The sequence below is a fragment of the Antrostomus carolinensis genome, unplaced genomic scaffold (genome assembly GCF_000700745.2).
Source record: "Antrostomus carolinensis isolate BGI_N321 unplaced genomic scaffold, ASM70074v2 scaffold38052, whole genome shotgun sequence".
Lineage (NCBI taxonomy): Eukaryota > Metazoa > Chordata > Aves > Caprimulgiformes > Caprimulgidae > Antrostomus > Antrostomus carolinensis.
Genome location: NW_010298313.1, coordinates 1 through 14,669, shown reverse-complemented (window position 1 = coordinate 14,669; position 14,669 = coordinate 1). Strand labels below are relative to the sequence as shown.

Genomic DNA, 14,669 nt, shown 5'->3' with positions numbered 1-14,669 from the left:
AGGAAAGTCCACACTCGATAATAGGAACTATAAAAGCTGAAGCCATTGCAAAGTGGGTATTTCTGGTTCTTCTCCAACTTCATGAAAGCACCCTGCATACATTCTCCCTCTGGCAAGTGAGCCCTTGGCAACGACAGGCGAGCCATCCGCATTTTTGTCTAGGTGGCAGTTTGGGGTTAGTCATTTGCAGTCCTTTCCGTGACTACCGCACATGGTTGTAAACACTTCAACAACCCAGCTTTGTGCTTGAGCCCACAGCATTACTAATCTACTAATTTAACACTTCCACAGTACCCGAGAGGAAAATTGCATCAGCATGTTCAGCATTGAAATCACTGCAGGATTAACTAGGGAAAAAAAAAAAAAAAACACTTCAAAAACCATAAATATCTTTAATTGCAAGACTGGTAAGGCAAGTTATGAAAAACCCCCAAGATTTTGCTTTAAGATCAGGTCTAAGAGTTGCCTTCAAATATGGAAGTCTCTATAATAATAGGAAGCACAAGTACTCAGTGGTGAGCTACTAAAGCTATGGACCTATGCTGTGTTCAACACTAAACTGCTATTTTAGACTTTTAAAAACATCATTCACCACCTAGAGAACAACCTGGGGACACTTCTCTTCTAGTAAGAAAGCACATACCACTGGCGCAGAGGCTCTGCTAGAATTAAGACACCAATTTTAAGTGAAAACTCCCAACAGTTCTGTATCAGCACTGGAAGCACAAATGGAATATTTTCAACCATGGGTGACCTCAATACACAGAAGCTTCACACAGCAAGAGCCAGAAATGCTCAGCTCCCACTTAGGCTCCTGAAAAAAAAGCTGGCAGGTTAGCAGCAGCAAGCAGCTCCTAGTCAGGCGTTTAAGTAGGAAGCACTGGATGCTGAGCTTCTCACATTCTGACTTGATGACAGGTTTATTTATGCCTGATAGCAGATTTGCATTGACACAAAGTGTTTCAAAGGTGTTTTTAACAGTGAGAATCTTCAGATACGTGAGAGCTAGAGAAAGTTAAAGAGCCTGTTGCTTTATGGGGTGAAGCACTTGAAGAAGCTAACAACAAAGTTCTTCCATTTAAAATAGTGAATTAAAAACCAGATAGCATTCCAGCATGTTATCTCCAAACAAAATCCTGCATTTTGAGAGCTGTACAGAATTCTATTTATGTTCCATATAGAATTATTTTCTTTGGAAACAAAGATCTATAGCATGGCCTTCACTTATTTCCACCACAAAAAGTATCAGCCTGTTAAATACCTTCATGCCAACTGTATAGGAAGAAAAAATTTAATTTCTTTCAGTGTAAACAACTTCATATCCAGCATCCTCCAGAACACCAAGGTCTTCCAAATATCCTTTTGTTTAATAAGTTTGATCTAAGAGCAAGTATTATTAGGAGATATTTTGTACCAGAAACTTAAAATCATAAATAGCTGGCAGGTATGGATTCCCTAGAGTGAGATTTCTGCTTGTCAGCAGAACTGTTGTACAAGGATTCGTTAATATGCTCATCCTTTTGGGAAGAACACTTCATATTTCATCATTTCATAGACAGCAGCCGGCTACAGCGGGCATATGCAAATCAGAATGTAGAGAATTTACGGCAACTCCACCCCTCTCCCCCCACCATAACATATGATAAAACTGCACTTTGAGCCAACTTTAAATACAGAATAATGAACCAGTAATTATCTTGTAAGTGAACCAACACTAGTTTGTATTCTTCCCTGAATAACACTTTTTTTTTTCTTTTGCAGAAGAGAAAAATGACTGCTACAGAAACACAGCAACATTCAAACCCTTTAAAACAAAAGGTAGATTATTTAATGCATTAACGATGTTAATCTGAAGATAAATAAATCCACAACAGACTTTTTAAGTTTCTTTTGAGATTTCCTTTTTCTTTGCAGAGAATATTTCTGATATTATACAGTACTGAGAGGGTGTTCTTTTAATTTCTTAATGTCCAGGTGAAAAGCAAAGCTCAGTTCTCTCTGCTCTCTTCGCCGAACTCCTCAATGCCCTATTCCAGGCGTGATTCTTTCATAAGCTTTTACTTGAAAGCGGAGTGGTGAGCAACATTAATTTCAGGAATAACTGGATGGTTTGGTCCCTGAGTCATCTTCTTGAGAGCCCATACTCTGGAAGGGAGAGAGTTTATTTCTTTTCAAAAATAGGTCTGAAGGTTTACCTTTGAGGCAGACAGTTCTTTGAAGTTAACAGGTAGGAAAATAAAGTGCATATGAAATAACATGCACTTCCTTTTTGTTTTAAAGCCTGATGTTTATGCACATATTATTAGAAATAACATGTAATTATTAACACTGTAAATACTGACATTCAGTGCAACACATTCTCCCTGCACTGAATCTCTTACATACTCTTATAAGACACTAAATCAATTACCTTCTGCACAAACTGAGGGTTCACAGTGATCTCTTGATCCATGGCTTTCAGTCGTTCATCAAGCTCTATACATTTCAGCATCTTAAAAATATATATTAAGTTGATTACTTTGTCCAGCTTGAACATGATCTTCAATATATATCATGGGCTGTGCTAGGTAGAACCAGTAACTTTTGCCATCACAAAAGTTCCATGTCAAATTGTCCTCATCCCTCCTCTCCCAAACAAAAGTGTCAGACCATTTTTTTATTCCCTTATTTTGATCCATATTTTCCTAACAATCTTTTTAGGGCCACTGATAGACAGTCCCATGAGGGTCAACCATCTCAACCTACAGGCAGGTTATCTACATCCAGTGGAAGTGATCCTTGAAGACTAAAACTCTAAAAACAATCTTTCTAATTCAATCAATTCAAGGAACTTTGTATCACCAACATTAAGCAGTCACTCTACTGAAACATCTCAAGCTGTACAGAAGATACAACAGGGAACACACTGACAGTAACTGACTATCAATCTAAAACCTTTAAATACCACTACTGTGAAACAGTCAAATAATGATTCATAGTCCCAAATCTCTACATGTAAGTTACCTACTCTGGCTTCTCCCAGCAGTTATCTGACTACATACTAAGGTTCCTCAGTATGAATTCCAAAAGCAGTTAATATCTTAAAAATTTACCTCCTGATCAATGTTATGAAGCATAGCTGGATTGTTGTATTTTTCAGGATTATCGTGGAAACAGACCATACCATCTTTCTGATTAATACTCGCAAAGATTTCACCATCTTCTATCTGTAACAAGAGAGAGTGTAATGTAAGGTATCCCTAAGAACAAAATTTCAGGTAACTAAATACACAGACTCTTTGTGGAATCATCTTTAACTTGTTTGCTTTTTATTTCCTAACAGCTTCCCAAAGATGAATGATGCATGCCTTATCTGAGGCAGAGGATATCCTTAAGATTGTTCTGAGAACAGTCTAAACTCCACAGCAGACTGACAGTATTTCCTTCCCTCTGAAAAGGAACCATTCTTCAGCCACTCAGAACATGCACTGCCGATCCACTTAGAGAGTCTTAAAACTGGATCAGGTTTTAAATTGGAACAGTTTAGCCAAGTAACAAGTCTTACCATGTGGAGGACGTATTTTTCAGCTTCTTGGGGCCCCGACAACTGCACTCGACTTGCCATGTCTTGTAATGACAATGTTAAAAATGTCTGAAATTTAGAAAGTATTAAACAGTTAAAACTAGACCCTGAGAACTTTCCCTAGAAATTCTTCCTGGCCTATGCAATCTTATTGTTGAAGTCCAAGAGGAAGAAACAAGTGGCTCACATAGTTATTACTTATAAAAGCACCATGAAAGCGGAGTCAGTTCTTCCTCCACAGCTACCAATTTGTGACGCTGTGCCATGTACACAGACCAAACTAAGGGAGTCATTGCTCCACTTCTGCAATTCCTTTTTAACCCAGACACAGTCCTGACCATGTCCAACCTCTTCCCTCACCTTTTTACACGAATAAAGTGACTGTCCATCCCTTGAATTTCCTTCAAGGGATGCATCTATTGCATTCCTTCTGAGGTTAGTTCTACTGCAAACATCATTTGAGCTTGCCAAAAAAGAGCTTTCCCCTGATCATCTTGAAGGATTAATCTCTCAGCTGAAGGAGCACATCACTCCGCCACTTCTGGTTTTCCTTTTACTTCAGACACTTCCAAACTCTGTCCTATTCACTCAGTCTTCTCTAATGAGAAGACTGAAATTCATGTTTCACCTGTGAAATTCATGTTTCTTAATTTTTTAATAGAGATGAAGATCATTGGGTAGCAGCACTCACAACTCTGAGTACGTGAGAAAATCTCATGGGCAAACCCCTCTGACAGATGGACAAATTGAACCACCTTTTAAATAATGCCTAAGTAGCCATTTACAGCATTTTAGTCTCATTTGTTTCAGAGACACAAATCTGGTTTAGTAATTTCTCCATGACAGTACTACATTATCATTTTGCTTTGAGTTGAATACATTTCAGAAATACACTCTTTGAGAAAAAACTAATCCCAATTTCTCAACAAAACAAAACGTCCACATCTTACCTTGGTTAGCCTCTGAATATTCTTTTTGTAGAGAGATGACAAGCATTGCTTAACCAGCCCCATATTGTTATCCCTTGTGAATGTTTCACTGTGTTTGTTCACCAGATTTCGAAGCTCTGAGGGTTTATTGGTTGAATAAACTTGTGCTAATTCATGGTAAGCATTGCTAAGGGGCTGCAATTAGAAGAACGAAAACCCTTCTTAAACCACAGTGTTCAACCAGCCTCACAAAAATCTATTCACTGCTTCAACATTAGAAGCTATGCAGGCATAAAAGTAAATTTAAATAGCTCAAGCATCTCATGAAAAAAAACATGTGATGCCCATATACGGCTTTGTGGCAATAATAGATCCCGATACACTAAATCTGTATTACTGCCATTAAGATTTAGTAAACATCATTCAAGGATCTCTGTCAGACAATTCTAGTTCTGGGAGAGCAAGAAAAAGTCCATTAGCTGACCAGCATATGAAGTAAACTGAATTCAAGGTAAGTAGCATATCGACAGTCACTGCTCCTCCTTTGTATTTGTTCTACCCTCTAAGACACTGTCATCCTTGACCACAAGGAATCAGAGCACGGACAGAATCAGAGGGTGAAGATTAGTTCACCTAAATTACTTTAAAATGGCAATTGTTTGAACTTGCTTATTAGTAACTGAAGTTAGAAGAAGATTTTTGGAACCCTTTAAAATTTTGGTCACAAATCAACAAACTCAGTGTTAAGTAAGAACTAACTAACTTTTAACAGCATGTTATTTCCTTAGGATCAGAACTCTCTCGCTAGCAGCTTCCACCCTACACCTCCTAATCAGAATGCTTATAGACTCCAAACTTGCAGCTTTTTCAGAAGGTTTTATTCTTTATAAAGCTGGAGTTCTGGAATAAACTATTTAGCATTTTGTACTTTAACTAAATGAAGTTACAGGTTGAATATTTTTACAAGAAGGACACTGCATATTGAAAGCTGAGTGAAACCCAAGTCTTGTTCGAGTTCTAATGTAAAACGTTATCAAGGGATACGCAGCATCAGTGAAGAGAATATTGGTAAGTACTGTTCAAATTTGCAAAAGCTTTAGGGTTAAGTTTGAGAAGCTGAACACAAGCAGACAATGTGCACTTGCAGCCCAGAAGGCAAATAACCGTATCCTGGGCTGCATCAAGAGAAGCGTGTCCAGCAGGTTGAGGGAGGTGATTCTGCCCCTCTACTCCGCTCTCGTAAGGCCCCACCTGGAGTACTGCATCCAGTTCTGGAGCCCCCAACATAAGAAAGACCTGGACCAGTTAGAACAAGTCCAGAGAAGGGCCACCAGGATGATCCAAGGGCTGGAGCAGCTCTCCTATGAAGACAGGCTGAGAGAGTTGGGGCTGTTCAGCCTGGAGAAGAGAAGGCTCCAGGGAGATCTTATAGCGGCCTCCCAGTACCTGAAGGGGCTACAAGAAAGCTGGGGAGGGACTTTTCATAAGGGCAACTAATGACAGAACAAGGGGAAATGGGTTTAAACTGAAAGAGGGGAGGTTTAGATTAGATATTAGGAAGAAGTTCTTCACTGTGAGGGTGGTGAGACAGTGGAACAGATTTGCCAGAGAAGCTGTGGCTGCTCCTCCCTGGAAGTGTTGAAGGCCAGGTTGGATGAGGCTTTGAGCAACCTGGTCTAGTGGAAGATGTCCCTGCTGCTGGCAGGGGGGTTGGAACTGGATGAGCTTTAAGGTCCCTCCCAACCCAAACCAGTCTGTGATTCTATGATTCTATGAACCTGTATCGCCAATATGAAGAATGCAGTTTGTTTTTAATAGACATAGAAGTTGCCAGACAATCTTTAGCTATTGTGCACTAGTAAGGCAGCAAGAGGTTCTGCTCTGACACACTGTGCATCATTTCCCATGATCTGCAATGTTAAACAGTGCCATCAAATGAGAGTTAAAAAAATTTTAAAAATAATAATTACAAACTCAGATTTGTTGTTCTATTATTTAGTTATATTTGCAAGACTTACCTTAATGAATCTACCAACTATCTGGGAAGTGTATTTTGGTAGCTGCTGAACTTTGCCAAGTAGTATCAAAGAAACTAGAATATACTTTTTATATGATTCCAACATAATATGACTGACTGCCATGGCTGGAGTAGTTATTGCCTATGCAAGAAAAAGAAATGGAATAGAAATTTAGTGTAATTACTGGTAGATCCTGGTAGCTACTGCATTAACAAAAAAAATCTCAGTTTAAAGCTGCATGCAGAAAGGATACAGTGACATATGAAATTCACCTTTGAGCATTAAGGCTTAACTAACTTCTGTCAAAATTAATTATCCAAAAATGTCCTACACAAGTAAATTCTATACAAGCTACTCAAAATATACCATGTTACAGTGATGCCTACCTTAAAATAACCCTGTTAAGATCAAATGAAAACTTCTTTCCTTGGTATATATCTAAGGCTGCACTAGAAATCACCTCTAGCTATTCATTATCAGGAATGATTACACAGTTCCTGTAGAACTCAGATTTACACAGATCCTTAAAGAGGTTTTTATAAAGCTATTACATCATCAGATCTCATATTGAGTATGCTGAGAGAGGCCTGCAGAACAGGGAAAAGGGATTTTAGTTTACTACAATATCGTTAGCTACTCAAGAGCTCACCTTTGTTCACAGAAAAAAAATGCTGCACCAGTTTATTTTGCACGTTTGACAGCATTTCCCTCCCACAGACACACAAAGTTTTCCCAATTTTGCAATCTTCTCTTCTTTCACAAAGAAAGTAAAAGCAGCAAATCTTGTAAGAGCTTTGAAGAAGTGTAACTCCCCCCCCATAAAATTAGCAAAGGTCTTAGCAAAACCACAGAACTATTTTTTTATTGAGAAGACGCAATTCTGAATGTCAGCCCGTGAAGTGTTTCTATGACAGCAGTAATAAGCAGGCATATGAAAAATATTTACAGTGAGATAAATTTAACATCAACCTTTGAGTTGCATAGTTTAAGGGTGTAATAGTTACTTGGCTGGAAGAGACCTTCTTAAAGGAAAACACCTCTGAAGACAGTTTGCTTGTTACTTCACTTTATACACTGAAGAGTTGTGTTCAGACTGTACCCTTCCTAAATGAGCTACGAAGTGAACACTAACCCATATCAATTTTTATGGATCACCATGATGCACACACGTGCTAAACCAAAACCTATGTGAATGGTGAACAGCAGTATACATCTATTGGTAGAATTCTATCCTTCAGGTTAAGAATTAAAATAATTGGAGACTGCCTATACTTTTATATCAGGTTCAAAGCTTTTATTGCTATTCTTGGTGGCAATTCAATGATATGTTCTCTCAGCATTATTTACCTGTGCTACTTTCAATTGATCACACTGTAGACTTACCATTTTATTTAAAGTTACCTGTTCATAAAAGTAGAGTGCTCTTTCAAAGTTCTTTAGCCCAGTGTATATCATCCCACCATAGTAGTAGTAACATAAAAAGTGCTTCGCATCATACGCCCCATTTTCTTTACAAATATCCATCATGTCCACATCTAGATACGGGAGGGCAGGTTTAAAGCATTTTGCTAACAAACAGAGCTACAAGAAAATAAATCAAGTTTTCATCAATTAGCCATTTTCATTCAAATTTCCATGAGGAAGAAGTTGAAACTAAATTCATCTAGTACTATTTAATAAATCACACACCTCCAAGAGTAAAAAAACCCCAATGTATTTCTGCAGTGCTGTAACACAGATTATTCATTGTATCAAGATATTTGGACAATTCTTATCACCAATTTTAAAGTGTTAGAATTTATCTGAATCCTCAAGAAATTAGACCCCAAGAAAGCTACTTGAAACTCCAGACCTTCCAGACTACCATGCTGGCAGCACTAAATGTTGCACTAAACATTCCTGTCCAACCCGAAATCCCAGGAGCCAAGAAGGAGACAGAAGTGCAAATCCAGGCCAAAGACACCAAGACAAACGCGCCTTTTGTTGAACTGGAGCAAACAGTATCTGGATATTACACTTATACAGCCTAAGAGAAGCTGTGTGTGACTTCCAGCCCAGAGAGAAGGGATGGCAAAGGACTTTCAGAAGTCATCAACAAAACCAAAGATCTGGAGACATGCACGGAACATTTAAAATTAATAGAAGGGGATTTTATTTCAATATATCATATTATTTATTACTGTAAAAAAAATAAGTTAAAAGCCATTTTGACATTGCAGCATGTGAACATGCATATCCTCAAAGGGTTACAGATATTTTATAAGCTTTTCCTCTCATAAAAAGCCCTTATGCTCCCCTTACCTGGCAGAGATCTGCGTGTATTGAGGTCAGCTGGTTTGTGTTCATCTGCATCTTGTCTATGGCTTGTCTGAGAATGCTAATTCCTCGCAGGGGCTGTCAGAAATTACATCTCTTTCAGACAATTTCTCATAGATGGCAGCACATTGGATCTTATGTTGACACTTACAAATGAAAAATAACACTAATTGACAGGTTCCATTAAGTAGGAGTTAACCTGAGGTTCCCTTTTTGTAGGATACTGCAGTCTCTCAGAAAATAAAATGAACCTTGGCTATACAGCTTCTCCTGATAAACTAAATAAAGTCATCAATTCTGCTCCACATCAGGAACACAGTAATTTGTACCGATAAGAAAACCTTTCTTGACTCCATGACGCCATCTAAACTCCCACCAAATAGCAAAGGCCAGGCTCTCACTTCACTCCGCTTCGACCAGACTTGATCTTTATTGCTATTTCAGGCTGGATTTCACTAAAATAGCCTGAAAAAAGTCAGTATCTTAGCAACAAAACCATTGGTCAAATATTTCTTAATCAAGTTTCCTTTACATTTTAAGGTCTTTCATGAAGAACATTATATAACACTGGTGAGAACAACACTGAAACGAGCATCACTGACTCACCAGCGCTAATAATTTTTACAGCTCTCTCCTGCTCACACACACGTTGTCTGAAGAACATTCTCAGTACTAAAGATTTCCTAATTTGCGTGAGAGAGCATGATTTTAGGTCACTCTCCCCCCAGAAATTTATCTTCCTTACATTTTCCTTAAAGAAATCTTAAAATCTGGGCTTAGGTCCATTACCTCTCAGTAAACTTAACAAGTAAAGAGCTGCACAAAAATACTTAACATGAAGTCAGTGGCAAATCTTTATGAAGTGAGTATGAAACATCCCCCAGCTCTTCAGAGCTTGGATTTGTAGGTAGCTTATATATATGAGATGATATTTGCTCACCTGTTTTCTTTCCACAAGGGCATTTGTTAACTGGTGGCACAGGCCAGCAACTGAATACAGTAAAAAAACAAACAAACAAATCTCAATACAGTGAAAAATCAGTAATATCAAACTATCAAAAATATATAAATCCTGGAAATAAGCTTAACTTACAAGTGTCTGTTGCGTATCTAATGTGTTCCCCATTACAAGTGCTGATAAAAAGCTGCACCTGTGAGAATAATGTTTCGAAGTCAGGGATGCTGGGCATAGAAAACTTCACAAACCTAAAACAAAACAAACAAACAAAAAAGGTTTAACACAATGTTTGAAGATTAATTAAAAAAAGCTTCATTTTCATCACTAAGTCTCTGTAGATGCTCACAAACAAATGCAAAGCGTTTGTGACAGATGGCACACGATCTCCCCAAGAGCTGCACGACGTTTGGAAATAAGTTTTCTGTGCACACCCCCGTTCTCAATCTAGTGTAACTACAGTTTAGAACAAACCATGGCAAAGATCATTTTATCTGGTGTACCAAAGAGTCACAATCGTCACATAAATACTGGCTAATGATGAGGAACTGTAACACTGAGCCACACTTTTGCCCATCCTGCAGCCATCTCCTGCTCGAATGTGCTCAAGATTTCTCAACTATTGAATTATTAGATGTGTCTCTCTCAACGGGAGCTCCTTCTCTTCACTTCCAGTTCCTCTCCACCTCTGGAGGTTCCTTAGCACCCTATAGGCTGGGGACCAAACTAAAATTAAAATTAAAATAAATCCAAAGGAAAAAATAATAGAAGTTTTGATTTTTCCAATGTGTTTTCCATGGGGAAAGGGACTAAGGCAGAAGGGTCTCCACGCAATGTGTCTACACACATAGCTGCTTCTGCAAGATGAACTATGAGTACACTCATTTGAGTGCAGTAAAAACTCTCCACCTCTACACCCTACAAATGTCACAAAAACAGGCAGAAGAAATGCTGTTTGATGCTGTTGGAAAGTATCCAACCCTGCCTGTACTTCAGATGTTACATGCTGTAATATACAGTACAAACCCACCGAGATCATGAACTATCCTTCCCCCCAAAGCTTAGCACTGCCCAGGTCATGTGCTGCCATCCCGTCCCTGTCTCTTCACAGTCTTATTCTCCCAGTGCAGAAGTTTGCCAGGACACACTTTCAGCCAGAAGTACTTTACTATAAGCTCCACTGATAACATCTCCTCAAATAATACATTTTACATATTATTTGTTTTAAACAGTTATTTTCCTTCCTCTTCCTGTTTTAATTACTGTTTTCATGTACCCCACGATACAATTCTCCTGCTAATGCAGTACCTACACTCTGCTTTTTCTAAATTCCATCAGCATTTTATTGAGATGTCAGTGAACTGTGATATCAGAGTGCTTTATCTCCATGTATTACAGTCATTTTGTTTCAAAAGGGTAGTAGAACAAGTACTAGAATTCTGAGTTTTCCTTCAAACAATAAATTTAAAGTAATAATGGAACCTGTAGACGCTTCACCCGTGTTTATGTACAGCTCGAGACAACAGTTTGGGCCAATATCCTTAGTTCAGGGCCAAATATCCCTACGTGACCTCAGCACCACCAAGGCAATTCAAGTATTATTTTAAACTACAGAGAGCAGCAAGAGCACAATGCTGTCTGGAGACAAACATCCAAAAACGATGATAAGAACCTATGGTTCACTGGAAAAAAAAAGTGCATTGTTTCATGGTCCCAGTTCAGCACACTAATGCCCTGCCAGCCGAGTTTTAAAAGCTCTTTTTATACCTTTTTGCTGAACATGTACAGAAAAATAAAGGCATAAACAAGAGAAATGGATACAGAGCCTTAAGGAAAACAAATCCCCAATATTACCATTTGACAGTAACGGTGTTTACAAGCTCCAGAGCTTTATTTCCTTTGAAAATATAAATTTACCTTGTGCAGCACTGAAGGAAACTAAGCACCAGTCTAAGAAATGCAGATTGAAAACATTTATGTCCAAAAGGAATATATTTCGTTGAGAATTCAGAGTGCTGCCTGAAGTTTTCATACCAAGATATTTAATTAAAAGAAAGCAACACTTACAAGACAGCAAGAACACCTAACGAGTGTTCCTGCACATCCAGGGCACCAAGCACTGTATCCAGATGGGAAAGATTTTTTGCTAGCAGTTCTCCACTTTTATTGATCAGTTCACAAAGCTGGGTCATTTGCCCTGAAATACAAAACATTATTGTCAAAGTCTAATTAGAGAACACTCATGCATTCCCAAACCTCATTACATCTTGCTGCACCATGTAACCTGAGGAAAAAGTAGGATCACCCAGAGAATTTACTTTTCTGTAATAGGATAGGCATGATTTTCCACAAACAAGGTACCCACAGTATGTTTTTTTATAAGGTGACAGCTAAGCTGGCCTTTGGGACTGCAAAGGAAACCCTCAGAGCACAAACACAATGTGAAAAGCAGCATGAGAGGGGCTTCAGGGTCTCCCATCGACGCCAACTGCTCCTAAGCCAAGTCTAGAAAACTCTGCCCAGTTTGCTCTGATGTGAAATTTTGCCTCACGTGGATACATTTATCCACACTTGTGTCTTCTAGGTGTTATAAGAGGGAAACCAAAACAAACCCAAACAGTATCAAAAATAATTTCCTCTCCTTTCTAAAAAAATCCCAATACCAGAGCGTGTTCCTTGCTGCCTCTCAAGTGCTCTCTCCACTTTTCAGGTCTGCTCCTAAGCAATTTATGAATTTTTTTTTAAGTAGACATTAAAGTTACAACTAAATATCAACAATAATAGGATTAAAAAACCTGTTCTTAAATTTACTTCACATAATTAGAACTACAATGTTATCCTACTCATTGTGAGCTATGAACACAGCATGAAAAGTCACTACTTTGAATTACAAAGGGATGGTAAAAAACCCCAAAAACCCTACAAAGAAAGCAGAGTGATTAGGGTGAGCTGCTGTCAGAGGCTTTCCCCTACAATTACTTTAATTAAAACTACTCCTTTCTGAAGCAGAGTATTGTTTCAATGTTTAATCCTCGCAAGTCAGAGAGAAGAAGCAGAGGTTCTCTCACTCTTACAAAAATCGTCATAAAATCATAGAATCATCAAATGGTTTGGATTGGAAGGGATCTTAAAGCTCATCCAGTCCCAACCCCCCTGCCAGCAGTAGGGACACCTTCCACTAGACCAGGTTGCTCAAAGCCTCATCCAGCCTGGCCTTCAACACTTCCAGGGAGGGGACATCCACAGCTTCCTTGGGCAACCTGTTCCAGTGTCTCACCACCCTCACAGCAAAGAATTTCTTCCTCACATCTCATTTCCATCTCCCCTCTTCCAGTTTCAAGCCAGATGAGGAATAGTGGCTCCATTCACAGAGATTAACACTTTTTTCAATTCTTTGGCCTTTTCCTTAGAAAAAGAAAACCTGGGAAGCCCTAACAATGAAACAGCTTCAACATTACAGAGGGATCAAAAGTTCCAAATGTGGAACCAGAGCCCAGAAACTCGAGAAACACATGCCCAAAACAACTCACTCCATATGGAATTAAAACTCCAGGCAGAAGAATGGGAAGGAACAGAGCTTGTAAAACTCTCTGTGGTTTGATAACGGTATTCAAGCCTTGCAAAACCTTAGTTCTGGTGTCCTCCCCAGCAGAGAAATCCACCCATTCTATAGCTATCATCTAGCAAAGCAAAAAAACCCCAAACCAACCCTCTACCCACAAAACTCAGTGTAAGTAGAAATACCCATTAGAAATACCCACGCCAAACCCAACTAAATAACCATTTATGTCATCTCCTGGGCAGCCAAATGCTGATAACCAAAGAGCAACACCACCACAAGTACACAGACGTCTCCTGCGTGCTCTCATAACCTCCAGCAGTCTCTCTGGCGTTGGATTTTCTTTCTCAAAGAGCATTTATCTGGCTCATCCCTAAAGGAAGAACTTCCATAAAGTCAACCAGTTTCCCCTGGAACCTTTCAGATCCACAAAACCTTGTAATAAAGAAGTTCTCCAGCTAAACTATGCACGCACAAAGAACCACCTTTCATCGGGTTTGTACCTGTGCTTTACAGGTACAGTCTGTCTTCTGTATCTGACATCCACAGTAAAAATACCACATGTTTAATAAGTTCAACTAAAGTAAGAGAAAATTTGAGCTCCACCCAAAAGTAACGGCCAGAGATAAGGCCTGGGGCAATAGAGGAAAACATCAAATTTTTTATCATATCCAGGGAGCGAAGATCCCATGCAGAGAAACACTCCAAACAGATTTTAGGAAGTAACAACACAGACAGAAGGTTCAAGAACTAGAAAATGTTGTGCCCGCACAGAGGAAAATTGAGAGTTTGGCAGCAAAACTGAGAAAGTCTAACTATGGTTATTAAAATACTTTCTGAACACCTGGTTATGGCAGCTCTGATGGACAGTCTCAGGCCTCCTACCCTACACTTCCACGGTGAGACTCTTCTGTCCGTGCTTTGCTTTGTCCCCAGGAGCCAGCACTTCTGAGATGTATTTTGTCAGACACTGGAACAGGTTGGCCAGAGAAGCTGTGGCTGCTCCTCCCTGGAAGTGTTCTCGGCCAGGTTGGATGAGGCTTTGAGCAACCTGGTCTAGTGGAAGGTGTCCCTGCTGATGGCAGGGGGGTTGGGACGGGATGAGCTTTAAGGTCCCTTCCAATCCAAACCATTCCATGGTTCTATGATTCTATTTTAAAACACACACGCTGCAACTTGCCCGCTCATCAGTGAGGTGACAGGTCGCGCTGTGTAATCCCAGCCAAGGTCCCTGTCGCACCCCAGTTCAGGTCCCGGCCGTGCCCGCTCCTCCCCCCATGATTTTCAAGGCTCAGATTTTGGCACGATCGCCTGTGCCGGCCTCACCCCT

General features: G+C 39.4%; 1 protein-coding gene across 3 annotated transcripts; it reads right to left on the bottom strand.

The window, feature by feature from the left end:
* Window positions 1–1,796: 1,796 nt before the first annotated feature.
* COPS3 (COP9 signalosome subunit 3) lies at window positions 1,797–11,973 on the bottom strand. 3 transcript variants are annotated; one of them, XM_010162414.1, is made up of 11 exons: window positions 11,848–11,973; window positions 9,919–10,031; window positions 9,766–9,815; window positions 8,811–8,903; window positions 7,911–8,090; window positions 6,510–6,650; window positions 4,513–4,686; window positions 3,545–3,631; window positions 3,093–3,206; window positions 2,411–2,491; window positions 1,797–2,145 (listed from the first exon to the last, which is right to left on the bottom strand). In XM_010162414.1, exons 1-11 carry the CDS (start codon window positions 11,970–11,972, stop codon window positions 2,092–2,094), a joined length of 1,212 nt encoding a protein of 403 aa, XP_010160716.1. In that variant the 5' UTR covers window position 11,973; the 3' UTR covers window positions 1,797–2,091. The 3 variants fall into 3 exon arrangements, with proteins under 3 accessions (XP_010160716.1, XP_028939437.1, XP_028939436.1); XM_029083603.1 differs by lacking the exon at window positions 4,513–4,686 and having other exon boundaries at window positions 1,810–2,145; XM_029083604.1 differs by lacking the exons at window positions 9,766–9,815; window positions 11,848–11,973 and having other exon boundaries at window positions 9,919–9,951.
* Between the last annotated feature and the right edge of the window lie 2,696 nt (window positions 11,974–14,669).